General features: G+C 43.4%; 1 protein-coding gene across 2 annotated transcripts; it reads left to right on the top strand.

The window, feature by feature from the left end:
• The first annotated feature begins 128 nt into the window (after nt 1-128).
• On the top strand, nt 129-27,921 carry LOC310779241 (motile sperm domain-containing protein 1-like). Of its 2 annotated transcripts, none has more exons than XM_083639754.1 (7): nt 129-168; nt 5,482-5,657; nt 6,234-6,416; nt 7,293-7,368; nt 20,022-20,290; nt 20,901-21,056; nt 26,643-27,921. In XM_083639754.1, exons 2-7 carry the CDS (start codon nt 5,576-5,578, stop codon nt 26,669-26,671), a joined length of 795 nt encoding a protein of 264 aa, XP_083495880.1. In that variant the 5' UTR covers nt 129-168; nt 5,482-5,575; the 3' UTR covers nt 26,672-27,921. The 2 variants fall into 2 exon arrangements, with proteins under 2 accessions (XP_083495880.1, XP_083495879.1); XM_083639753.1 differs by having other exon boundaries at nt 5,482-5,669.

The raw sequence follows: 27,921 nt of genomic DNA, 5'->3' as shown, positions 1-27,921 counted from the left end.
GGTGCAGGGGAACGTAAACACCAAACACAACACACCAGGAATGATTGACGCTGCTAACATCCAATAAATCCCCGCTATTTCCTCTTCCTCTCCGCCCATTGGCTGAGAACTGTAAGAGGCGGGGCCCTATCAGATGCAACAGCTCATACGGAGGAAGCAGAGCAGCTGGTGAGTTGGAAAACAAACCTGTAATGTGTGTGCGTGTATCGGTTATATACTGTAAAGTGGGTTCGTGAACGTTTGGACCATTATTTTAAACAAGACAACGCGCGTAAACGGGTTTCTGCGTTATTTCAACGTGTTCGCACGGTTTGTGTGACGTGACAGCTCTCGCTACCTCACAGCTCTGCCCACAGGGGCTATATAAAGCCAAAGTGACGCCCACTCCCGGTTTAGGCGTACGCACCAAGAGATTTCACCCGACATTTATTTTCCCTAAGACATTTCGTAAAATGCTTATAAACATAGTTTTCCTTGGTCAAACCAAACGATTCAACTATATTTAGAAACAGGGAAGAGAAACATATAACAGTTCAATCAGATTAAAAAAATATATATTTTTTTTCTTTCTTTTTTTATTATGCATTTCTTTTTTAGTTTTGGTAAAGTAAATGTTCTATGGTCTTCTCTGTTTCTAAATATAGCTGAATCGTTTAGTTTGACTAAGTAAACTAAGTATTTTTGGAAATGTCTATGGGAAAATAAATGGGGGGGTGAAATCTCTTGGTGCGTATGCCTAACCCGGAATGGGCGTGACTTTGGCTGTCAATAAACGGGCTAGTTAGCAGACTAGCATAGCATGATAAAAGCTATTAAAAACTGCAGATATTTAAAATGATAAAGGACTGGAGTGGTTGTAATCTATTCTAGGCCACAGAGCAGGTACAAATAATCCAGTCATCTTAACTGCAAAAGAGATAATTTCTTTATGACCATCCATATAGTCTGGATATTTAAAGTGTGCTTGGAAACACCAAGCACATAAACATCAGAAACAATAGGCCTATTATTGCCTATAATTGTGTAAATGTGTAAATAAAGAGACATTCAAGTTTCATAAAGACACCTACCTTTGCTATTCACCTTATTATTTGCCCGTATAAGGACGCTTCCGCATAACGTCATTTTGTAATCGTCTTTCCGTATTAGACCCGGAAGTCTACCGTAATCATTTTCAGACTTGCCAAAAAACAGTTTTCAAGTAAAAAACAAACTGTTTTAAAGTTTTAATATTTTTCCGGATGAGAACGTAACATTCCAAATATGTGACCAGTTTATCAGAATAACGCTTATTGGAAATATTTAACGAGCAGCGAGGAGCCCTGGCTGTGTGACCGGTCGGTCGGACTAGCGTTAGCTATTATCTGTCAACCCCTACAGTAGGCTACTGTATCCATGTGTGTGAACCCTATGTGTCCATAGGGTTCCATTGCCGTTGCCACCCAGTGACGCGGTTTGTTTACCAAAATGCTGCTCGGCCGATCCATCGTATAGGACGAATCAGCGTGAAATCAGAATCACCCAGGAATGTGGAACCCCGCAGTAGTTAACTAGTATGAGTTGTGCCAAACAAACGTTGTTACTACCTCAAAAGCATCAGTTATATTTGATATTCTGAGTGAGAGCAGAAGTAGCTCAAGAGTCTGATAATCTATGTATGTCGTGTTAAAGTTGTGTAAACTGTCACAGTTTTTAAAATGAAGTAGATTTAGTAAACAGCACAGCCGGCTAGAGTGAGACACTCAAGGCTGGCAGTGGCTCCATAGGGTCCACGGGTCCCATTATAATGTTACAACGAGTAAGCCATTTGTTTACCAACACTGATCCCTTTATTCCCTTAGGACATGGAGTTAGGTGTATTTGCACATTATTATTTGCATATTATCTGAAAAGCAGCTATACGTATATCAACTTTTTGACACGACAGCTGTAAAGTCCAGTTTGATTCTGTGTCTAAACTTTAGCAGGGACCCCTATTCTGTCACTGAGTAAACACGTGACCCCGTGACAAGGGAGATATTTTATGCATATTTCAAGCTGAAGAGTCACGTGCTTTCGAAAAAATGTCTGAGTTGAAGTTAAGAGGACCGAGTTGCCTTGAATGCCGTATTAGTATAGGTGCTGTGTCACTGGTCAGGGGATAGGGATAGAAAATTGTATGTCCCTCCCCCCGCACCCCACCACCAAAAAACGACAAAAAAAATGCATTGTGTAAAACCATTTGGAAAAGCTAGAGCAGATAATAAATAAACAGCACACAAAAAGCTTAAAGACATAACTGGCTAAAGTAGTCCACTAGATTTGACATTATTTTGGCATAGGTGGTGGCCAAAATGGCTTGTGTGTTAGCCTTATACTGGCAGGGAAAACCCTGAAATAGTTAACGCAGTAATTGCAGGAAGTTTGTGTACAACGAGCAATTTGGATGAATATTGAGCAGATTATGTGAATATTGCACCAGAGATGAGTTTTCCTGATATTTCTAGGAATGTTTTGTAAATTCTTTGTAACTGTTTTACATACTTATTAAGCTTATTATGCCTCCGCCGGTGATAGCCTGGCCGGAGGCATTATGGTTTTTGGGTTGTCCGTCCGTCCGTACGTCCGTACGTCCATCCGTACGTCCAATGTTCATTATTGCAATATCTGAGGAACGCCTTTATGGAATTTCACAAAATTTGCCTCAAATGTCAACTTGGACTCAAGGATGAACTGATTAGAATTTGGTGGTCAAAGGTCAAGGTCACTGTGACCTCTGGAACGCCATTGCCAAGCTTGTTAATGCGATATCTCTGGAACACCTTGACGGAATTTCATCAAATTTGCCTCAAACGTCCACTTCAGGATGAACTGACTACATTTTGGTGGTCAAAGTTCAAAGTTCAAGGTCACTGTGACCGAACACCATTTACAAGCTCGGTAACGCCATATCTCAGTAACGCCTTGATGGAATTTCTTCACATTTTGCTCAAACATCAAAGTCTCGACAGACATGGATGTCGATAGCTCACTTGTTGGCGGAGGCATATATCCGCGGTGCGGTCGTTCTAGTTTGTTCTATTATATTATTCTTTTAGCAGCTGTTTTTTTTTGTTTTTTTTTCCTTGTTTGATTTCTTGATTGCTTTTATCATGCATCTGTAAAGCACCTTGTGAAGTCCTTGGATTTTAAAGTGTGCTATATAAATTGAATTTATTATTATTATTAGCTTTTTGGTTGTTTTAACTGTGTGCCTTTCTAATGCAGGACGAGGCTGTTTAGCAGAGTGATAGCTTGTGTTCATGTATTCACCGCGGACTTATCCTCGTTTGCATCTAAAAACAACACCTAAACACTTGAAAATAACTAACTGCATTTTCCTCACAGAAATTATACATATAATTTTTCGGTAACACTCTATAATAACTATACACTATAAAGCATTAATAAAGCATTAGTAAATACTTAATTCATCATGAATTTCGTCATTTATAAAGCATTATTCATAAATTACTAAGCATTAGTAAGTAAGTCATAAACAGTTATAAACGTTTTATTCCCGATTAATAACCTAATCTGTAATGTGTTTAATGATTGTATTCTCATACTTTGTAAATAATATCTGTTAGCTGTAACTCCCACAAAGACCCCCGAGAGGCCCTGGACCGCACTTTGTATTTTGGTATAACTAGGCATCTCACGCGCTACCCGGGTTCGATTCCTAGCCTCGCCCGCTGCGCGGGCACGCTAGCTTGCTAGGCCTCGCCCGCCCTGCAGCTCACCGAGCTGGTCCTGCAGCTCGCATACGCAGCTCTGCCGCTGCACGGCCTCGCCCACAGCTCGGCTGCTGCGAGGCCTCGCCTGCTGTATTGGCAATGCTGATGATGACACTGATGACATCATCAGTGATGTCACAATGCACAATTGCTCATGGCTCAAGTGACATCACTGATGACATCACTTATGACCTCTTCAGTGATTTATGACATCATTGATGACATCATCAGTGGGACAAAAATAGGAAGGATGTATCGGGCAAACCCAAGCTGCACAGGAACGTGAAAAATAAATCTCTCACGACTAATTGACTACATTTTGGGAGTAGCCAATGATGATGATATACTGCCCGTATGCCGTATCGCCCGATATTGTCCTTGTTGATAAAAAAAAGGCCTGTTAACTCATTGAGTGCCAGCCACTTTTGGAGAGCGGACGCTCCCAGTGCCAGAGTTTCAGAGCGTTTTCAGTGATTTCTCGAGGCCCACAGAATATTGTGTGATATTACTATGTAAACACCGAACACGCACAAAGAACGAGGAGACTCCATTGTATCATCAGCAAAAAAAAGTTTATTGATACCATTTTCCATTCTTTAGTTATGAGCCGGAGAAGATAGGTTGTTTTCAGCAAAAACAGGCGTTTCAAATTAGAAGCTGAGATATTCAGCCTTTTGTTAAATGAAGCATTTCAAGCACATTCACTGAGTCTGAAGCTAATATTTTCTCATGTAGTGACGTGGTGTAGTTGTGTGGTGCCCTGCGTGCCCCACCCCCCTCTCCCCCCCCTCAGCTGCAAACTCCTCCCCACACTAACACACAGCCTCACGCACCCAGCGTCTATTTTCGGAGTACTCCGTTTTTGTGCGCCGGCTCCCAGCGCGACACCGAAAAGCCAAACCGGACTGCTGAGAATGGTTTGGCCCTTCGGCGTCGGGTGCTGCTTTTCTGGCGGCTAATCGTGTGGAGAAACTATGCAGAGGGGCTCAGTTGTGGGCGCGGATTGACTGCTGTTCGCAGCCAACGTCAGCTCCAGCCAGAGCAATCTATATGGCTCTGGCTGCAGCATGCATCGGTTTCTCTTTCATCACGGGGCTTTTTCCTGCTGTTTTCCTGACCTTTCTCTAATCTGGAGAGCACTGTCACCACCTAATGAGTCCGTAAAATAGGTTATACACCTTCAATAGCTACAATATTTGTACAGGAGATGCCTGATGCTTTGATCCACGTCCCACCGTCAAAAAACGCATTTGACGCCGATCGACGTCATTGGCACTCAACGTTACTATTTACTTTGACGCCGATCGACGTCATTGGCACTCAATGAGTTAACCAGCTCCGCCAAAGGAGCTAGCTCTCTTGTCATAGTGATTAGCAGCGCGTGCGCTTTGGACGTGGTAGGTCAGTGGATCAAATCCCGCTCCATCCCTGGCAAGCCCTTAACGGTGCAGCAACACTGCACTGTGTATTGAACACGCTGCTCATCGCCTTGCAAAGCATGCTGGGATACCTGGCTATGCGATCCAATACAAAGTGAATGGGCAGCAGTGACAGCCTGCGTAAAACGTCGCGCAAGTGTGGCTGCAGCGTAACATGCCATTGCTGTCAACACAATGCAGGTCACACAGACACACACACACACACACACACACACACACACACACAGGTTGCAGATTTTCCATACTTCTTTTCTCCTCACCGACCCTTTTCCTCCTCGTGTCTGCAGCGGATGGCGACGCCGTGACATCACACCGGCTCGCTTCCAATGAGAGCGCTGGAACCATGGCAGCAGAGGGCGGGGCTAAGCGCGGGGCGGACCAATGAGAAGACGGGACGGCCAGGCCGGGGAGGGGCGAGGCAGGAGGGAGACGGGCGGAGCGGAGGCGAGACGGCCGCCCGGGGGTGAGACACGGGGTGAGACGGGGGGTGATTGATTGATTGATTGTTTGTTTGATTGATTGATTGATTGATTGTTTATTTGTATATATTTTAGCCATATTGGGTTATTCTTCCAAGAGTCCACCACATCGTTTTTTTAAATCCAGATAACAGAAACATAGTACAGTAAAGAAGTCTAGAAAAAGCAACACATTCACACACACTGATGGCATCATGCACACAACACAGCCTATATAAGGATAATAATGCATACATGCCATACAACCCGATCATTCAACCTTACAGTTACAATACATCCACAACCAATATACCATACATGAAATATCTACAATTCAGGGTACCTTTGCTGCATATGCTAAGCCATTAACTTTAAAACTATATTACAAATATACAAATATTAGAACACAATGTCATATGCCTAAACAAATACCTAGACCTCATAGAATTACCTATATCCATAATTAAAAGTTACACCTAACATAATACTGAGCTTAGGTTTACTTCCAATGTTCTTTAAAAATGCCTTTAAAGTTTTCTTTGATTTTGTTTTTATTTATGTTTATTTTTATTTTTTCTAAGCTCCTAATGAGACGCGGGGTGACACCCCGGGGGGTGAGACCCCGGGAGGTGAGACAGGTCCCCGGTCCCCGCTGCCTGTCTTCCTGTTCCCCGGTGAGCTGCTGTTCTACTCCAACCAGAGGAGCACCCACAGGAGAGTGCTGACCCTGTACAACCCATACTGCTTCAACCTGACCTTCAAGAGTCAGTACCTGTCTGTCTGTCTGTGTGCCTGTCTGTCTGCCTGTCTGCCTGTCTGTCTGTCTGTCTGTCTGTCTGTCTGTCTGTCTGTCTGTCTGTCTGTCTGTCTGTGTGTCTGTCCACAGGGTTCCCTAAATGTTTGAGTAGCCAGCCAGATAGGAAAAGTAGCCGGCTCTCAAAGCGGGTCCGGGGGGCATGAGGCTAGAATCTATCCTCTTCTCTAGATCGATGAAGAACTACACACTTTACTGTGCTGTGACTTTACAATGATATATAGAAGAGAACTCAAGTAACATCTGCTTTGCATGCATAAACAAAAGTCAAATAAAAAGGGGATTTCCTAACTTTGATTAGAATGATGTTCATCCAAGACAATACTTATATAAGCTCTAAAGCAGGAGTTTGCAGACTGCAGTTGACTTCCTGTCACATCATCACTCCTGGCCCCAGCTCCCCCTAATGTTTCTATCCAAAATAGTAGCCGGCCAGACAGACAGAGGCCAGTAGGCGGCTATTTAGCGCCCAAATCTCCAATCTCCCAAAATGTAGGCGTGTTCCTTTAACAAATGTCTCTCTCTCTGTCTGTCTCCATCTCTCTCTCTCCCTCCCTGTCTGTCTCTCTGTCTCTGTCTGTCTCTCTGTCTCTGTCTCTCTCTCTCTCTCTGTCTCTCCCTCTCTGTTGTTTAGGTTTTGGCTTTGTTAGGTCGCTCTGTTTTTTTTAAAGATAAGTTGACTGTTCATTAAAGGAACATCAAAAGTCAAAGTCTCTCTGTCTCTCCCTCTCTGTCTGTCTCTCTGTCTCTGTCTCTCTCTCTCTCTGTCTCTCCCTCTCTGTCTGTCTCTCTCTCCCTCTCTGTCTCCGTCTCTCTCTCTCTGCAGTGTTGTGCACAGCTCCCTTGCTCTACAGAGTGGTGGAGGCAGAGGGAAGCGTCAGAGCAAAGTCCTGTGTGGACCTGTAAGTACAAACATTCCTGATGATAACACTGTACATATACTGTAGGTGGATCAGCTGATAACACCGTACAGTTAGTACTGAGTCAACGTCATCACAGTAACACCGTACAGTTAGTACTGAGTCAGCATCATCACACTGTACAGATAGTACTGAGTCAGCATCATCACACTGTACAGATAGTACTGAGTCAGCATCATCACACTGTACAGATAGTACTGAGTCAGCATCATCACTGTAACACTGTACAGATAGTACTGAGTCAGCATCATCACTGTAACACTGTACAGATAGTACTGAGTCAGCATCATCACTGTAACACTGTACAGATAGTACTGAGTCAGCATCATCACTGTAACACTGTACAGATAGTACTGAGTCAGCATCATCACTGTAACACTGTACAGATAGTACTGAGTCAGCATCATCACACTGTACAGATAGTACTGAGTCAACATCATCACACTGTACAGATAGTACTGAGTCAGCATCATCACAGTAACAGTGTACAGATAGTACTGAGTCAGCGTCATCACTGTAACACTGTACAGATAGTACTGAGTCAGCATCATCACAGTAACACTGTACAGATAGTTCTGAGTCAGCATCATCACAGTAACACTGTACAGATAGTACTGAGTCAGCATCATCACAGTAACACTGTACAGATAGTTCTGAGTCAGCATCATCACAGTAACACTGTACAGATAGTACTGAGTCAGCATCATCACAGTAACAGTGTACAGATAGTACTGAGTCAGCATCATCACACTGTACAGATAGTACTGAGTCAGCATCATCACAGTAACAGTGTACAGATAGTACTGAGTCAGCATCATCACAGTAACACTGTACAGATAGTTCTGAGTCAGCATCATCACTGTAACACTGTACAGATAGTACTGAGTCAGCATCATCACACTGTACAGATAGTACTGAGTCAGCATCATCACAGTAACACTGTACAGATAGTACTGAGTCAGCATCATCACAGTAACACTGTACAGATAGAGTTCATCAAAAAGGTTCCAAGGCACTCTTCTTCATTAAAAAGCTTTAATATAAGGCTAGTTCTTCATAGAACAGAATAAAACAGCCCTTTCTTCAGGGCTAGTTGCAAACAGGAAACAAGTCAGTAAAGGAAGCCTTAATAAGTTCAGCAAGCCACACCCATGGGTGTGGCCTTAATGGCAATACTTAACAGCTGTTAGCTGGAAAAAAAGTACCTAATATTAACCACAAGAGGTCAACATGTCACATGAATACACTTATCGGTACTGACCTTTGTTCTATATACAAAGAGACTCCTAGGCTAGAAAAGTACATACACCACAAAACAACAAACATCTATAATCATAATACGTTGTGAGACCAATAGAATAAGAAAATACATATATAATAATCATGATGCATAACCCTTGTAAACAAAAAGGGGGGGGGGGGGCTGGGGGGAAAAAAAGCAGAGGAGAGGGCTACCAAATTCCTGAGGGGAGGATGTCTATAGGAAAGAAACCATATCTATAGCATCGTTCAGCCCTGGGGAACGTAAAGCCTGTAGTCTATGGATCCAGCGGCTTTCTAGCTGATTAAGGGCTTTCTCTCGATTTCCTCTTCTAGATGTGGACGGGACGTGATCTATAGCGATGGCTGTGAAGGAAACAGAATAGTCAGCATGGCTATCTTTGAAATGTTTAACCAAAGCATAGTCCATGTTGTTAATCTTAGCAGCATATCTGTGTTCTGCTAGACGGTCCTGAAGCCGTCGCTTAGTGCGTCCTACATAGAACGCCGCACATCGAAGACAAGACAGAATATAAATCACATGGGTGGTTTTGCAATTCACAAAATGTCTTAAAGAGTAGGTCTGTAATGTGTGTGGATGAGTAAAGCCTTTGGATTTTACTACTAGGTCGCATTGGTTGCAATGGCCACATTTAAAGGTGCCATTTGGGACTCTAGGTAGCCAAGTGGCTGTCTCCTTGGCAGGTTGGTGACTGCGCATTAGTTTATCCCCTAAAGTTGGTGCTCTTCTGAAAGAGAATATAGGGGGATCTGGGAAGACACTTTATAACGTCTCATCGCTCCTGATGAGATCCCAGTTACGTTTAATGATATTCCTCACTACGTACGACTGTGTGCTAAATCTGGTGGAGAAATAGACTTGGTCTGGTTTGTTGGTTTTCGGTTTACGTGTAAGAAGAGACTGCCGCTCTAGTGCGCTGGCTTTGAAGAGGGCTGCGTCTAGTGTCTCTGGGGGGTAATTGCGTTCTCTGAAACGGCTGTACATCTCCTTACTTTGAATCTGGAAATCCAAGTCTGTATCACATAGTCTACGTAATCTTTGGAACTGTCCAAAGGGGATATTATTGATCAATGTATTTGGGTGGAAGCTATTGGAGTGGAGTATGGTATTCTTATGTGTCTCCTTTCTGTAGATAGAAGTATGTAGATTGCCTGTAGCATCTTTGCTGATACATAGGTCTAGAAAGTTAATCTTATTTTGATCATATTCTAAAGAGAGTTGGATGTTACTATTGGTACAGTTTAAATAGCTATGGAAAGATAACAGCTCATCTTCTGTCCCCCCCCACCACAGTATGACATCATCGATGTATCTTCCCCACCAGATTAGGTGATCTCTAAAGACATTACGTGGATGATATACATAGTCTTCCTCCCATTTACCCATATAGAGTCCTGCGTAGGAAGGGCTGAAGCATGCTCCCATAGCACAGCCTTTGATCTGTTTAAACACATTATCCTGAAATAGAAACACATTGTTATTGAGTGTCCATTCAGTAAGATTGATCAGGAAGTCTGTAGGTGGTTCATGTGTGTCCGGACGTTGGTCTAGATAGTGTCTCAGGGCGGTCAGCCCCTGTCCGTGATCAATTGATGTGTAAAGTGCGGCCACATCCATAACCGCTAGAATTGCATTAGGGCCGTTTTATTCTGTTCTATGAAGAACTAGCCTTATATTAAAGCTTTTTAATGAAGAAGAGTGCCTTGGAACCTTTTTGATGAACTCTATGCCTTCCCCAACATCCAAAGAGCACCTTCTGTAAGCATTTTTTCACTTTAAGGAACGCCGAAGCCCTCCTTTCCTTCCATATACTGTACAGATAGTACTGAGTCAGCATCATCACAGTGTACAGATAGTACTGAGTCAGCATCATCACAGTAACACTGTACAGATAGTACTGAGTCAGCATCATCACACTGTACAGATAGTACTGAGTCAGCATCATCACAGTAACACTGTACAGATAGTACTGAGTCAGCATCATCACAGTAACACTGTACAGATAGTACTGAGTCAGCATCATCACAGTAACACTGTACAGATAGTACTGAGTCAGCATCATCACACTGTACAGATAGTACTGAGTCAGCATCATCACAGTAACACTGTACAGATAGTACTGAGTCAGCATCATCACAGTAACACTGTACAGATAGTACTGAGTCAGCATCATCATAGTGGGGGAATACGGTAGTTGTACGGTTGGGAGGAAATAGTGCCGAATGAGAGGGCTGTTTAACGGTAAAGTAAAGCACTGAAAATTGTCAAAATAGAGCGTGCATGTACACTGATATTGATTTGTTTAGGTGGGCGTTGTTTTAGGTGGCTAAATTACGTTTTAGTTCTTGGCCCCATGTACTAGAGAGACAGAGGTGTGGAGGCTGTTGCTTCAGAGTGCTGGGTCTCGATAGACGGTGCGCTCAGCGTCCAGAACACTGTACCTATTTCAGTTAGACTTCAGACTTCAGACAACTTTTATTAATCCCAGAAGGGCAATTCAGTTTCACAGCCTACCCAATACCTTCAAAAGCTAGTTAGTGTATCGAACTAGCTGATAGGACCCCACTTCAAACAAACCGAACTATCCCTTTAACCATAAAATAGGATACCAATATTAATACAACAGTGGGCCTGTATCTTCTTTGCACAAAGCTCTCCAATGTTGTTTTAGCACAATTGAAGACAGCCTCAAATATTTCTCAACAGCATCCTGTCTTTGAGATGTCATTTGCAGATATTTAGTCTCTACACTGCTGCTACAAAGGACATTTATAAATTCCATAAGCTGCTCTTATTCTTAATGTTTTGTTCAAATGAACCAGTAATGTAGCCTACTACAGTTGCAGTATGGTTCTACTTCAGTATAAGCTATTAGTTGTTCTACTAGAAAAGTCTGACTAACTTTAATGCTATATCGTTGGAAGGCACAAACATGTCTTTCATATCTGCACAGAAGCCATGAATCCCATATCAGCAACCTGTCCTGTTTTATTGGAGCCTACACACTGTAGTCAGATTAGATGTGTTGCTTGCTTACTGTATTTACCTAGCCTGTGAGTTGGGACAGTTGAGAATCAACCAGTGGGCAAAGCATGGAGACGGGAGAATAGAAATGTTTATTTCTTTATGTTAGATAGGTATTTTATATGCATTATCTCTCTCTCTCTCTCTCTCTCTCTCTCTCTCTCTCTCTCTCTCTCTCTCTCTCTCTCTCTCTCAATTTTAGACTACCTTGCAGCATCGGTAATGGTGTCCCACAATGTCCCACACAAGTATACTCTTTGTCCCACATTTGGTTTGCTGGGATCTGGTCACCCTATTAGCAGGTCAACAATGACAATGAACGCGATGACATTTTGACTGGCAGGAAATTAGAAAAATATTATATTTGTTTTATTTTATTTTACTGTAGTATCAACAAATATAATAGAATCATTTCCGTCCACATAAAAATAATTTTTACCAATTTTTTTTCTCTTTTTCCATGAATTTGCTGATGGCCCCCACTTTGAAAACCACTGGCCTGGGTGACAGCAGCGCTAATGGGAAGCTAGCCATGTTAGCGTCTATTACCGTTTCTCTTCCATTAGGATGTAAAGTAGCGATGGTGGCCTGCGTTACATGCGGCTGTAGTAATGACAGCGAACAAACCCCCGAAGTTAGCTTGTATGCTATCACTACCGTCCACAGATGTGAAGGGAGAGAGACTGGGGATCTAAGCCAGCACAGGAGCACTCAGGGTGGTCACTTTTGCAAGAAATCAAGTTTGAACAAATTTGGAATGACACGCAATTCATTTGAATGAATTTGAATATTTTGGCTTGTGGAGGAAAAATCGACTGCAATGCTCTGCTGATTCATCAATAATTAGATACCGTAAAATACCAATTAGAAGCCGACTTCCAAATTGCCGCGGGTCCCATATATAAGCGGGGTCTGGATACATATTTTGTACATAAAAGCAGGTCCCAATTTGACGCCCGGTTAGTTTTTTCAATGTTTTCTTTTTACCTTTGCGACATCCTGTTGAATGCATCTCCCAAACACAACGAAGAAGAAAAATCGGATGAAGAAGACGAACAACGAGGAAACGAGGAACAACGAGGAAAAAAAACACATGCACGAAACTTGCTGATCAAAATTCGTTTTCTGTCAACATCTGATGATTCTGAAAATTGTGTAGGCATTTCCTGAAGATTTTTATACACTAAAACCGACATCTCTGGTGTAATAATTATTTTGAGAAATGTGCCTATATGGTATGTTTCCCTGCCAGCGGGCATAGAAGTCGGCTTCTAATTGGTATTTCACCGCACACTGCAGCGGAGGGGGCAGCGCATGCAGCCAGCGGAGGAGGCAGCGCATGCAACAAATAATCTGCTCACATGATGATCATGTTCTCTCACCTTCAGCGGAGAAAGTTTAGTGGTAAATACCGGTAGGTCACAGTTCAGCTCAAATTTTATTTGATTTCATGTACAGGCCAGAACTGGCATGCAATGTGCTCTGCTGCGCTGAGAGGGAGGCACGACTCTCCCCATAGACAAGCAATCGTGTGGAGGGCTGTAGCCAACTCATTAAAATAAATGGTTTATATAAACAATTTCATACTATTTACAATCTTTTCTGAGCAATATTTTTGTACCAAAATAATTAAAGCAGGTCCCAAACTGCCGCAGGTCCCATATTGACGCGGGGTCTGGCTACATATTTTGTCAATTAACGCCCGGGCTAATAATTGGTATTTTACGGTATCCGTTTTAAATGTTCATAGGAGGTTTTATTTCCACAATCATCTCTGCGCAGAGGTCTCCTCTTGTCTACATTTGACAATACAAGAGCCCCGAATTATTGTTTACATCACATCTTATACTGAAAACTATCGATGCCCGCCCCTCACCGTGGAGGGCAGTTCTTTCCATTCAGCCATGTAGCTAATCTGATGTTCAGAAGAATACATAACAAGTCCAGTCTAGAGCCACAACAAGACACAGGTTCTCACAGGAAACTCTATTCCCATAGACACTTCCCAAAACAAGACATATGTTCTCACAGAAACTTACATGTTCTCCTTGAACAGCAATCTTCTGCATTGATGAAAAACACAGTTCACAAAATACATCTTAGAAGGGCCATAATTAATAATTAATCAATCAATACACACTTGATCAATAATTTGCCATTACAGGCTCCAGCCCTGCTCCTCTGTGTCTCCTCTGCTAGTCAGCAGTCTTTCACTTGGGTGGCAAGCTAGTAGCAGGCGAGTCAGCAGATTATTTGTTGTTGTAGAGTATCAGCTACTAAACAGCCTAATCTTGGTTACTTACTTTCTACAGTGTAGAATGCAAAACACTTCCACATGGGGAAAGCCCCCAGCAGACAGAGGAAACCAGCCTGCCAAGCGCTCATGCAGCCGGGGCCGGAGCTGCCCAAACGGGCACCGGGACCCTGGGGATTTATGACCGCAGCACCGCCAGTGTCCTCCATTTTACCGTGTCATCGTACCAAACAAGAAATCTGGTCAATATAGAGCAGTGGTTCTCAAAGTGGGGTCCGGGGACCCCCAGGAGTCCTTGAGGGGGTCCCCAGCAAAAAGGGAAATCATTTATTTTCACTATAATTCCATCCATAAGTAACACAATGACAGAATGTATGACTATTTTTGGTCATGGATTTCATACACTTTCTGTACTAAAACATCTAAAAGCAAAAATCTTAATAGATGGGGGCCCCTGGGACAAAATCGTATTAACTGTGGGTCCGTGGCCTAATTTGTGTCATGTTAGGGGTCCTTGACGTGAAACAGTTTGAGAGCCACTGCAACAGAGTGCTGCAGGGATGATGTATTTTTGTAGGCCAACCTGGAAATTAGCATCGCCCGGTTCCGTCATCTGGAAGTCAATGGGATTTTTGTATGGGGATTTCAGTTAGATGTCCGAAAATAAGTTACCGTAAATTCCGGACTATAAGCCGCACCTTTTTTCCCGTTTTTTGGCCTTTTTTGGCCCCTGCGGCTTATATAACGGTGCGGCTTATCTATGGATTTTTTCAAAAAAAAAAAAAAAAAATCTCTCTTTTTTAGCACTCTTTCTAACTATAAATCCTATATAACTATAATAAGTTTTAATTTCCTCTCTTGCCCTCTTTTCACCACACTGTATGACACTGTATGACACTGTGTGCACTGTAAAAAACAACACAGGTGGTGTTGTGTTATGTTGTTTTGTTGAAATGTTAATAAATGGGAGCTTCCTCTACAATCCCCTCTGTGCATGAACCCTTACATATGGTAATTAAACATTAAAACACCAAAAAAAAAAAAAAAAAAAAAAAAAAAATACCATTAACTCATTGAGTGCCAAGGACGGACATGTTCGTCATTTCAATTAGTAACGTAGAGTGCCAAGGACGGACATGTTCGTCAATTGCGTTTTTTGACGGTGGGGCGTCGATCAAAGCCTTCTGCCTCTGATGTACAAATATTATAGCTATTGGATGTGTCTAACCTATTTTACAGAACCCTTAGGTGGCGACAGTGCTCTCCACATAACAGAAAGGCAAGGAAAAAACAAAGAAGAAGTCGTTATGGAAACGGAAATCGCATCGCATCCGTATGCATCGATATGCTGAAGCACGTTACTGCAGCTGTGCCTGCAGCAGCCAATCTGCTCCCACAATTGAGCCGCTCCGTGTCGGTTGCGACAGCAAATCCGCACATCCACACCGTGGAGTTGTTATTATTCTCAACTGGAAGCATCGTTGCCGGTGACAAACACACGCGGAACGCTGTAAAAAAGCAGGATGTCTAGCACCCTTCACTGTGCGCACAGCAAACTCAGCAGAGAGCCACCACAGACAGGAGGAGGAGTGTGCAGTTGAGGCGAGGCGGGGCGGGGCGGGGCGGGGCGGGGCGGGGGGGGGGGGGGGGGAGGGGGCACGCAGAGCAGCACACACACAACACCCAGACAGACCCAGGCAGCAGGACAGGATTGACAAACGCAAGCCAGAATATCCGATGCCCACCAGCAGCAAATGAAGACCAGCAAGAAGCTGCAACCAGCAGCGCACGCAGGGGCCAGCGCTGCTGGTTGTAGCTAAAAAATATTATTCTGCCAAACAGAATTCCCTGGCCTTCACTGTTTTATTGAAGGAAATTATTTTTGAGGTGTGACTACATTAGAAAAGATTAGCTTCAGAGTCAGTGATGTGCTTGAAATGTTTAATTTCACAAAAGGCCAATTATCTCAGCTTCTAGAAAAAAATTGCTGTTTTGGGATGAATCAAGCTATCTTCTCCGGCTCATAACTAAAGAACGGAAAATGGGATCAATAAACTTTTTTTTGCAGATGATAGAATAGAGTCTCATCGTTCTTTGTGCGTGTTCAGTGTTTACATAGTAATATCACACAATATTCTGTGGGCCTCGAGAAATCACTGAAAACGCTCTGAAACTCTGGCACTGGGAGCATCCGTCCTCCAAAAGTGGCTGGCACTCAATGAGTTAAAACACCCGCGGCTTATAGTCCGGTGCGGCTTATATAAGAAAAAAATAGTCAACTTTGAAGGTGCGGCTTATACACCGGTGCGGCTTATAGTCCGGAATTTACGGTACATGGTTAACAACAGTTTATGAAACTGATACTGTACCTTTTTGTTCAGCAAGATAATCTTCACAAAATTAATGAACACCACTTTTATGATTTTTGAAGCGTAAGCCAGTGGTTCTCAAATGGGGGTCCGTGGCACTTTGCCAGAGGGTCAGCGAAAGGTTTTTAGGAAAATAAATTAAAAACTTTATTGAAGCACTCTAGCCTTATGAATGTGATACTTGCCAGCAAGACAGTAGCTCCCTATTAGTGCTTACTGTCACCTAGGCTGTCACTAGTAATATGGCCACAGCGACCGTGATGACGCTGATCTAATACTATCTATTGTCTCTTACTACCACCAAAGAACCAAAAAGTGAAAGCGAATAAGTTGTTACATTGCAATGTCAGCGCCAGCAACAGAGTTACACTTCCGCCATTTTGGCCTGAGGCCAAGGAGAACGACCCACGACGTATGTGGCAGGGTCTTAGTAATGTTACTTCATACAAACCCAGGAGCCTGGCTACTGCAGCTTGTGATGACCCCTCACTTCCTGATGTGCTCAATAACTTTTATTCGAGGTTCGATGCCATGAACAATGAGTCACCTGTTTTTATGCCCTCGAACCCCAGTGACCTGTCTGGGCTAACTGTACCTGAACGCGAGGTTAACTGTACTGGGCTAAATATACTTGAACACGAGGTTAACTGTACTGAGCTAACTGTACTTGAACACGAGGTTAACCGTACTGAGCTAACTGTACTTGAACACAAGGTTAACCGTACTGGGCTAACTGTACTTGAACACGAGGTTAACCGTACTGGGCTAACTGTACTTGAACACGAGGTTAACTGTACTGGGCTAACTGTATCTGAACACGAGGTTCGAAAGGTTCTGTCCAGGACCAAGGTGGGGAAGGCCGCTGGACCGGACGGCATTCCTCCCCGAGTTGCCAGGTCCTGCTCTGAGCAGCTTGCCCCTGTGATGACAGATATTTTTAATATGTCACTGCAGCGTCGCATTGTTCCAAAAAGTTTCAAGGAGTCCATTGTAGTCCCAGTCCCAAAGAAATCTCCTGTTACATGTCATAATGATTACAGACCCATTGCACTAACATCAGTGTTTATGAAATGTCTGGAGCGTTTGGTGCTGGACCACATTAAATGTCAGATTCCTCCTACTCTTGATCCTTGGCAGTTTGCTTATAGGGAAAACAGATCAGTTGAGGATGCAGTTTCTATAGCTCTGAACTCTGTATATGAACACCTGGATAAAAGTGGAGCTTATGTCAGAATGCTTTTCATAGACTATAGCTCTGCTTTTAATACGATCATTCCCTCACTTCTGATCCGTAAACTGCAAAATCTTGGTCTGTGTGATGCTCTTTGTGAGTGGATTTTTAGCTTTTTAATCCTGAGGCCTCAAAGAGTCAGGATCGGAAATAATCTGTCTGATAGACTTGTTCTGAGCACTGGCTCACCGCAAGGATGCATTCTTAGCTCCTTCTTGTTTACTCTTTTTACCCATGACTGTATCGCTCACTACCTCAATAATCTCATAGTTAAATACGCGGATGACACGACTGTCATTGGGCTCATTAGCTCAAATGACGAGTCTAACTACAGATCTGAGGTAGAAGAACTTGTCAGGTGGAGCGAGGCCAACAACCTAATTCTCAATGCCTCCAAGACAAAAGAGCTTGTCATTGACTTCCGCCGTAAAAAGGCACCTCACCATCCTATAATAATCAATGGTACAGAGGTTGAGATGGTAAAAAGTATCAAATTTCTAGGTGTCACTATCTCGGATGATCTTAGCTGGCACTCAAATACCAAAGCGATTGTTAAAAAGTCTCAGCAACGTCTTTTCTTCTTAAGAAGACTTAAGGAGTTCACTCACAACAGCCAGATCCTTGTCAACTTTTATCGCTGTATTATTGAGAGCATTCTCACTAGTTCCTTCACTGTATGGTTTGGTAACCTTACTGTTAAGGAGCGTAAATCCTTAAATAGGGTAGTGCGCCTTGCCCGCAAGATAACTGGTGCCAACCTGCCGGCTCTAGAAGACCTCTATAGCTCCAGACTTCTGTCCCGGGCCTCCAGCATTATCAGGGACCCTGCAGGTCACCCGGCCGCCAGTCTTTTTGAGTTACCGTAAAATACCAATTAGAAGCCGACTTCCAAATTGCCGCGGGTCCCATATATAAGCGGGGTCTGGATACATATTTTGTACATAAAAGCAGGTCCCAATTTGACGCCCGGTTAGTTTTTTCAATGTTTTCTTTTTACCTTTGCGACATCCTGTTGAATGCATCTCCCAAACACAACGAAGAAGAAAAATCGGATGAAGAAGACGAACAACGAGGAAACGAGGAACAACGAGGAAAAAAAACACATGCACGAAACTTGCTGATCAAAATTCGTTTTCTGTCAACATCTGATGATTCTGAAAATTGTGTAGGCATTTCCTGAAGATTTTTATACACTAAAACCGACATCTCTGGTGTAATAATTATTTTGAGAAATGTGCCTATATGGTATGTTTCCCTGCCAGCGGGCATAGAAGTCGGCTTCTAATTGGTATTTCACCGCACACTGCAGCGGAGGGGGCAGCGCATGCAGCCAGCGGAGGAGGCAGCGCATGCAACAAATAATCTGCTCACATGATGATCATGTTCTCTCACCTTCAGCGGAGAAAGTTTAGTGGTAAATACCGGTAGGTCACAGTTCAGCTCAAATTTTATTTGATTTCATGTACAGGCCAGAACTGGCATGCAATGTGCTCTGCTGCGCTGAGAGGGAGGCACGACTCTCCCCATAGACAAGCAATCGTGTGGAGGGCTGTAGCCAACTCATTAAAATAAATGGTTTATATAAACAATTTCATACTATTTACAATCTTTTCTGAGCAATATTTTTGTACCAAAATAATTAAAGCAGGTCCCAAACTGCCGCAGGTCCCATATTGACGCGGGGTCTGGCTACATATTTTGTCAATTAACGCCCGGGCTAATAATTGGTATTTTACGGTACTCCCTTTGGGTAGACGCTACCGCTCCATTAAATGCTCCACCACTCGCTTTGCGAGAAGCTTTTACCCGAGTGCTGTGCGTAGTTTGAACGATCACAAATCTAAACGGTAGATCTCTGTTGTCTAGTCCACCTAGACACACCTAGACCTTTATTTTTTCTGTTATTTTCTTTTCTTTCTGTTAAGATGTCTTATACTGGTCTTCTCATGCAATTAATCCTTGCTTAGGCACTTTACTACTGTGCACTTTATGTCTGACTGTGCACTTTGTTTGTTCCTGCACTTTAATAAGTGAGCTGGATGACTCGGGCCTTTATCCACAGATGTACCTGTCTCCTTTTATTATTTTATTGTTTTATTCTCTTATTTTATCTTATTTACTTTTTAAACCTTTTTACTGTCTGTCTATTTATATGCTATGTTATGTTGTCATGACTTGTCATATTTGTGTCTATGTTTTAAGCTCTTGCACCCCAATTCCAATGTAGTTTCGACTGCAAATGGTAAATAAACTGACTCTGACTCTGACTCTGGAATCACTTGGTTTGACCAAGTAAAATTATTTTTATAAGCATTTTAAGAGATGTCTAAGGAAAAATAAATGGCGGATGAAATCCCTTGGTTCGTATGCCTAACCCCGAAGTGGGCGTGACTTTGTCTCTCTATACTCTCTAACACCACTGTCACCCTCCGCTCTGCTGTGACATCACTTCCTCTTCCCGTGTCTGTCTTCCAGCGTGGTGCGTCACCAGGACGTGTCCCCCGCCAACTGGGGCCGCAGAGACCGCTTCCGTCTGGAGGTGAGAGGAGGCGGCCAGGCGGGGGGGCGGGAGGTCTGGGCCGAGCTGAGAGGGGGAGAGGAGGGGGCGGAAGGCGAGGAGGAGACGGGGCGGAGCTTGCAGGAGAGGGGGCGTGGCCTGCAGAAAGGTCAGACTCTGACTCCTCTGTCTCCTCTGCTGGTGCCGACGAACACGCACGCTCCGCTGCGGCTGCCCGCCTGCACAGGTGAGAGACCCAGTCCCCATACAGTAGAACCGGCTTAACCAAGGTGGTATACAGCTCATCAGTCATGTGACGTTCCGTGACGTCTCCAGACCCGGAAGGGAATTCCCCATTCAGTTTCTCCATAGACGTTTCATCCTTATATGATGACTTTAAAGGCTGGAACCAAGCCAACCAGCAGCGTACTGAATCGTGAGTGACCATTTCACGTGGAGCAAAAACAAAACAAAAACGGAACGTCACATGACTGTTGAGCTCTATACAGGCAGGTTTTATCGTTATATGATGTTTTAAGCCCACACTTTTAGCAGATCTCAAGGTTGAGAATCCCTGGTGTAGACTATTCTGTTACCGATGATAATGCTTTACCGCCGAGTCCCCATTCATTGTCAATGACGCCCCCTAGTGGCACAAAGTCAATATTACAGTGTGACTAACTAACAAATGAACCAACAAACAGATGAACTAACGGATTGATACCGATCTTTAATCCCTCCTTTGGTGTGTGTCCTCAACGGGCTTCCCTACCACCTCTAATAGCGTGTGTGTGTGTGTGTGTGTGTGTGTGTGTGTGTGTGTGTGTGTGTGTGCGTGCGTGCGCGCGCGTGTGTAGCCGTGCGCAGTGTGTCTCAGTGTGCGGTGTGTGTGTGTGTGGCCGTGCTGTGTGTCGCGGTCTTGATGCTCCCCCTCCACACAGACAGCGGCTCCATGGTTCCACGCTGCCTGCACGTCTCCACCAACCAGAAGCTGGTCTGCGCATACACACTGGGTAACACACACCTGTCTGCCTGCCTGTCTGTCTCTGTCTGTCTGCCTGTCTGCCTGTCTGTCTGTCTCTGCCTGCCTGCCTGTCTGTCTCTGTCTGTCTGTCTGTCTGTCTGTCTCTGTCTGTCTGTCTGTCTGTCTGCCTGCCTGTCTGTCTGTCTGTCTGTTAGTACCGTAAATTCCGGACTATAAGCCGCGGCTTTTTTCCCGTTTTTTGGCCCCTGCGGCTTATATAACGGTGCGGCTTATCTATGGATTTTTTCAGAATTTTTTTTTCAAATACAAATAAAATCTCTCTTTTTTAGCACTCTTTCTACCTATAAATCCACTTCTGTTTTAATTTCCTCTGTTGCCCTCTTTTCACCACACCGCGGACACTGTGTGCACTGTCGAAATAAACAAAGGTGTTGTGTTATGTTGTTTTGTTGAAATGTTACGGTAATACGGTAAATGGGAGCTTCCTCAAACAGCCAACAATCCCCTCTGTGCGTGAACCCTTACATATGGTAATTACGGTAAGCAAAGTTCATCAGCCCGGAATCACAACAAGACGAGCAGTCTCTCTCTCACTTACCATGGGGAAGGTACGCAGAAATTCACACGACGCAGCTTTCAAGCTGAAAGCAGTCGAACTCGCACTAAAAGAAACAAACAGAGCAGCAGCGCGTACCCTGGGCATCGATGAGTCAATGGTGAGACGTTGGAAGAAGCAGCAGGAGGAACTGTCTCAGTGTAATAAGACAAAAAAGTCCTTCAGAGGCCACAAAAGCAGATGGCCGGAACTTGAAGATTCCCTTGAGGACTGGGTGTTGACCCAGAGAGGAGACGGCCGAGGCGTTTCCACGGTGCAGATCCGACTGAAGGCCAAAACAGTCGCCACCGAGATGAAAATTGAACATTTCAGAGGTGGGCCATCTTGGTGCTACCGATTCATGAGACGAAAGGGACTGTCCGTCCGGGGGAGAACTACTGAACAACTCCCTCCCGACTACCAGGAGAAAATCACAAACTTCGGCGAATTCACACAAAGGAAGATCACGGAATATTATAGGAGTGTGAAAACATCCACAATCACCAACGGGTTCCAAAACGCTGGACTGCTGCGGGATGAAGAGGATGACGCCGCCACAGCTGGCGCTGAGGGCCGTCAGAGGCTTCAGAGGCTGTTCGATGCCGACAGTGATGAAGAGGAGTTCGTTGGTTTTGAGTGACAATGAAGGAGAGAGGAGAGTGGTTGACGAAGCCACCCTGAACCTGTTCGTTTCCGACACTGAAGATGAGGACTTTGGTGGTTTCAGTACACAGGAAGAAGAGGAAGACGAGGATTAGTGACTTGACTTCTCTGGTTACAGGTTTGCTGCACAGCCTATTGTTGTGTGATTTTGTCTGGGGATTAGTGACCTGACTTTTGTTTTGTTTTGTTGAAATGTTAATAAATGGGAGCTTCCCCAAAACAGCCATCTCTTTCCCGACATTCCTCTCTGTGCACGAACCCTTTCATATGGTAATTAAACATCAAAACACCCGCGGCTTATAGACCGGTGCGGCTTATAGAAGAAAAAAATAGTCAATTTTGGTCCCGCGGCTTATAGACCAGTGCGTCTTATAGTCCGGAATTTACGGTAGTCTGTTAGTCTGACTATTAGTAGTAGTCCCAAACTGGGGTATGCATACCCCAAGGGGTAGGTAGAGATACTACAGGTGTTACTTGAGAGAAACTTAGAAAATGTAAGACTAAATCATGATCAGCCATGTAAATTATTTTTTTCATAACTTTAATATCTCTACTTTTTGAAATGGATGGTTGTATAAAAATATTTTACTGCTAAATTAGTTTATTTGGTTGATGTTTGGATCCTCCCCAAAACCGAAGATAGTGAAAATGTAGGCTTCGCCAAAATATCCTCTCTTATCACACGTCTCTATGGAAATAATGATCAGAATGTCATCACATCTGGACTGGATTTTCACAGACAGTTATTTCATACTATCAAGAAAATATTTCAGCAATGCCTTTGTCCATCTTTGAAATGTATAAACCGACATGAATTATAGGCGGAAATTATATATGTTTCTCATTATTACAGAGGACATGAATCATTTGATCATATGACTCTAGTTCATTTGCATTTCACCTCAGAGAAGACACTGCTTTCAAGTCTAAAATGTACATAGATTTGCTAGAAAGATGAAGAACATTTTACTTTTCGCCAACTAGGGCGCTGCTTGATGATGTCACTATGATGTCACTATGTTGACTGGACAGTGCAGTAGAGTACAGTAGAGTAGAGTAGAGTACAGTAGAGGAGCACAGGCTATTAAGTGTTGGTACAGTGCACTCCTCTTATAATGATCACTTGGGAGGGGTCAAATTGATCACTAAATTGGATGATCATTATAACCGATTTTTTTTTTTTTTTTTTTTCTCATGCAGATTACCATCTAATTGACATTGATTGATTGATTGATTGATTGATTGATTGATTGATTGATTGATTGATTTAATACATGAATACAATACATATAAAGTAATGAAATGGACAGCTTCACTATTTACAGAATGAATGTTATTGACTTAAAACATCCATACAGTCATAGACAGAGACGTCGTGATCTCTCCACAGAGAGACAGACTGACAGAGATGCCAAATACAGAGAGACATGCACCAAGTATCACAGCTGTATCTCGTTGGCTCATTTTTGGCAGTTTGTAAGTATTTAAAAAAAAGAATACTTAAAAAAGAAATCCATTGTTCTCAGGTGTGACAGGCGTGTCCTTTTGGAGACTTTGAAAATCAAACCAATCAGAATCTGTATTATACCCAAAGGGACTTCCTCTGCCACGAAAACCCCAAGAGTATATAAATAGACAAGAGAAGGGTAGCTAAACTTTTCATTGCGTCGTCAAAGATTAGTGTTAAGGCCTTTTCACACTGGGAACGATTGCTTTCCCTCCGTGTCCGAGTACGATTTCCCCCCTTCCCCCCTCTCCCCAGCTGGTCAGCTTTTACATTAAATTTCTTCCGTGACCGGGGAACACTTGAGTATCTACAAACTCCCATACAACTCCCATACAATAGGTGGTGATATGCACATAGTTGGCTTGCGATCCGCCAATAAACACAACAAAGAAGAACGTTACATTTCAAAATTTGTGAAGTGGATTATGTGCAACTGAGCTAGCAGGTAGCTAGCGTCAGGTTCCCATGGTAACAAAAGCCCAACCCATAGGATAACAATTCATCAAACAGTAAAGAAAAAAATAGCAGTACACTTCAGTGTTTTGGTACGCTTGTGTTCACACTCAAGTGTACCGCGTCCGGGCACGCATGAAGCGTTCCTCAGACCACCTTTTCAACTGGACCCGGGGACGGTTCGCTGCTCGTGCCCGGGCATGGAAGGCATCCTTCACACTCATCAAACGAACCGGACCCGGGGTCAGTTTTGGGTCAAGTGTGCTCGGAAGCGGTCCCGGGCGGGTCCCCAATGAAAAACCACCCTCAGATAGTTCTCTGCCTATTCATTGCAGATAGTCCAACTGCTTCGAGGCAAGGGACTAATAAGTTATTGGGTGAAAAAATGGAAGGACTTCTTTGTGAAAAATGTAAATAACTTTTGATACAGTGCAGTGTGCAAGTTATGTTTATCCCCACCCCATGATCACTAAGACTTGGGAGAACAATTTTCAATTGCCAAAGACCTTCGTTATTATTGTTCTCTGTGTAATTTCTGCCTGTGAGATTCAATTTCCGCATTGTTTTTTCTTTTGTCTAAATGGTCATTATAACAATACATGACATCATAGCCTGGTAAAGCAGCCGGTCATTTCCTTCTTCTGGCCTGAAGCCTTCACCCAGTGTTTGCAGTGGGCGGGAGTTGGGCGGGTGTACTTGCCTTGACAGACAACTCCTTCAGCCAATCAGCAAAAACATTTTCCGCCCAGAAACTCTGCTGTTGCGGTGATACTCCTGTACTTGTTTAATTGTTGTTATTGAGTCTATTTCTGCAATAACTGCACTTTATGGCTGTTTAAACTAGTCAAACGTTGACATTACTCCTCGAGGCGGACAGGCAAGGAGGCGGCCATTACTGTTTTGCTAGCGATGTTCCTGATTCGCCAGTTACGATGTCAACTACGACGCGGGTCGCTGATTGGTTCGTCCGCTTTGCGGTTTCTGCAGACAGCCGTCCCAGAGTTGAGGCTAGACAGTCTGGTAGAACGAAATGAAATGTGAGTTCACGTGACCGGCTAGTGACATTGCAGCATACATTATCCAAGTTGTCCTGAAAAAAAAAGATGTATAAAAGTAAAGAGGTATCACTTGATTGTGCATTACAGGGTTGAGGTTATACAAACATTATTACACAAGGAGACAAAAATTAAGAAAAAATAAAAAATTTGCCTGGTAAAGCAGCCGGTCACCTGAACTCACATTCTGTTCCGTCAGGCCTCCAGCTTTCACCCAGTCTTTGCAGTGGGCGGAAGTTGGGCGGGGCTACGTGCCTTGACAGACAACTCCTTCAGCCAATCAGCGTTGGATCCAGTCAACCAGATCCACTCAGGAGAACGGCGAAAAACATATTTTCCACTGTTGCATGCTCCTGTACTTGTTTAATTGTTGTTATTGAGTCTATTTCTGCAATAACTGCACTTTATGGCTATTTAAACTCGACGAACCAAGGCAGCCATTACTGTTTTGCCAGCGGCGTTCCTGGTTACGATGTCAACTATGAGGTGGCTCACTGATTGGCTAGAGCATTTTGTAATTTCTGATAACAACCCTCCCAGGGCTGTTGGCCAGACGTTCTGGTAGAATGAAATGAAACGTGAGTTCACGAGACCGGCTGGTTTACCAAGCTAGGAAAAAATGGCTTAGACTCAGCATAAATTGAATTAATAATACATTATATACAGTACAGAAATACACTGGGGTCATCCTTATTATATATAACCTGATATTTTCCATCCAAAATCAGTGATTTAAATATGCTGTTTAGCCTACAATTACAATATTACTACTATACTATAATAATAATAATAATGAATTGGATTTATATAGCGCCTTTCCAAGGCTCAAAGCGCTTACACAGAATCATTATTCGTTCACACCATTTGGACCGGTGGTTCAGAAGCGTGGCAGCCACACATTATCGCTCAACGGCCCCTCCGAACCACCATCATTCATGTCTACATTCATACCAATCATACCATTCATACCAATCATACGAGGCAAGGAGGGTTAAGTGTCTTGCCCAAGGACACAACGACAGCAGCTGGGAGGGAGCGGGGATCGAACCGCCAACCCTTGCGTCATTGGCCGACCCGCTCTACCTCCTGAGCTAAAGCCGCCCCGCCCCCGACTATATATACATCAACCAAATTAAGTAATTTAGGAGCAACGTATTTTTTATACAACCATCCATTTAAAAAAGTAGACATATTGAAGTTGTGAAAAAAACATGGTTGTGATTTGTTCTACCACGGGGAGGGGTATCTCACCTTTTAGGGACCCTAGTTCCTCTACTATATCTGACTGTCTCTCCCTCTCTCTCTCTCTCTCTCTCTCTCTCCCTCTCTCCCTCTCCCCAGGCCTTCTCACCATGGTGTTTCTACGGTAACCAGTGAAACTATGGGATGTCAGTATATCAGCTCCTGATTGGATGTCTTGACTGGTGACACGGCCTCGTTCTTCATTTGAGTGACAGCTGCTCACCATCGCCACGGCAACTGAACAGTCTGACCTCTGAAACATTCGGGAGCAGCTCCACACCACAAGGGACAGCAGTCATGGTAATGGAGAGCCAAAGTCACGCCCTCTTCCGAGTTAGGCATACGAACCAAGGGATTTCATCCGCCATGTATTTTTCCACAGACATTTCGTAAAATGCTTATCAAAATTAGTTTTCCTTGGTCAACCCAAGCGATTCAGCTTTAGAATCAGGAGACACCACAGAAAATTTCACTCAGACAAAGAAGAAAACCTTTTATTAGTAGTATTATTTATTTTAAATTTGTATTTATTTATTTATTTATTTATTTAGCCAGAGTGAAATGTTCTATGGTCTCTCCTGACTCTAAATAGCTGAATCATTGGTTTGACCAAGTAAAACAATTTCTATAAGCTTTTTACGAAATGTCTATGCAAAAAAGAATGGCGGAAAATCCCTTGGTTCATATGCCTAACCCGGAAGAGGGTGTGACTTTGGCTCTCTATTAGCCCAACTTCATGTGTCAGAAGCCACAGCTCAAAGTGTGTGACAGTTGTGGAAATGGACCAAACACGCACGCGCGCGCAAACACACACACACGCACGCACACACACGCACACACACACACACACACACACACACACACACACACACACACACACATACACACACACACAGAATAAGGGGACATTTACAGTTAATTGATGGTAAAACAGTCTTAACTAACATCAATTCACTCAAATTAACCGTCCTAACCCCATGTGTCTAAGAGACTAAAACCTGGGTGACTGGAGTATGTATGGGATCATACACATATACATGATGTGGAAACATACATGATGTGAGGAATAGACCAGAAGGGAGTCTTAATAAGCTTGAATTAAATCAATTAACAAGTAGCGGTGGGACCAGATGTATCAATACATCATGAATATCGATCGAACGTGAAAATATATATATCGATATATAGCGCCATATCGTCGTAGGCCTTGTAAATCCAATGTGATGAAGCTGCATGGCTTGTGTTCATAATTGAAAGGCTCTTTAAGTTAACTGATCAAAATCATTTGCACTTAAACGTGAGAAATGTGGCACTTTATACTATAGTGAACAATAGATCTATTGTTTTTCATTTAAATGTCTGCAAGAGCTGAAATAAA

Source organism: Poromitra crassiceps (genome assembly GCF_964638095.1).
Source record: "Poromitra crassiceps genome assembly, chromosome: 7".
Classification (NCBI taxonomy): domain Eukaryota; kingdom Metazoa; phylum Chordata; class Actinopteri; order Beryciformes; family Melamphaidae; genus Poromitra; species Poromitra crassiceps.
Note: the sequence above shows the minus strand (reverse complement) of the source record. Positions and strands in the feature narration are given on the sequence as shown.

Coding starts and splice junctions, on each gene's coding strand:
- LOC310779241 (XM_083639753.1), top strand. CDS start 5,576: ATGAGAAGACGGGACGGCCAGGCCGGGGAGGGGCGAGGCAGGAGGGAG. Junction 5,670..6,233: donor GCCCGGGGGTGAGACACGGG/GTGAGACGGGGG, acceptor ATTTTTTCTAAG/CTCCTAATGAGACGCGGGGT. Junction 7,369..20,021: donor GCAAAGTCCTGTGTGGACCT/GTAAGTACAAAC, acceptor TCTGTCTTCCAG/CGTGGTGCGTCACCAGGACG.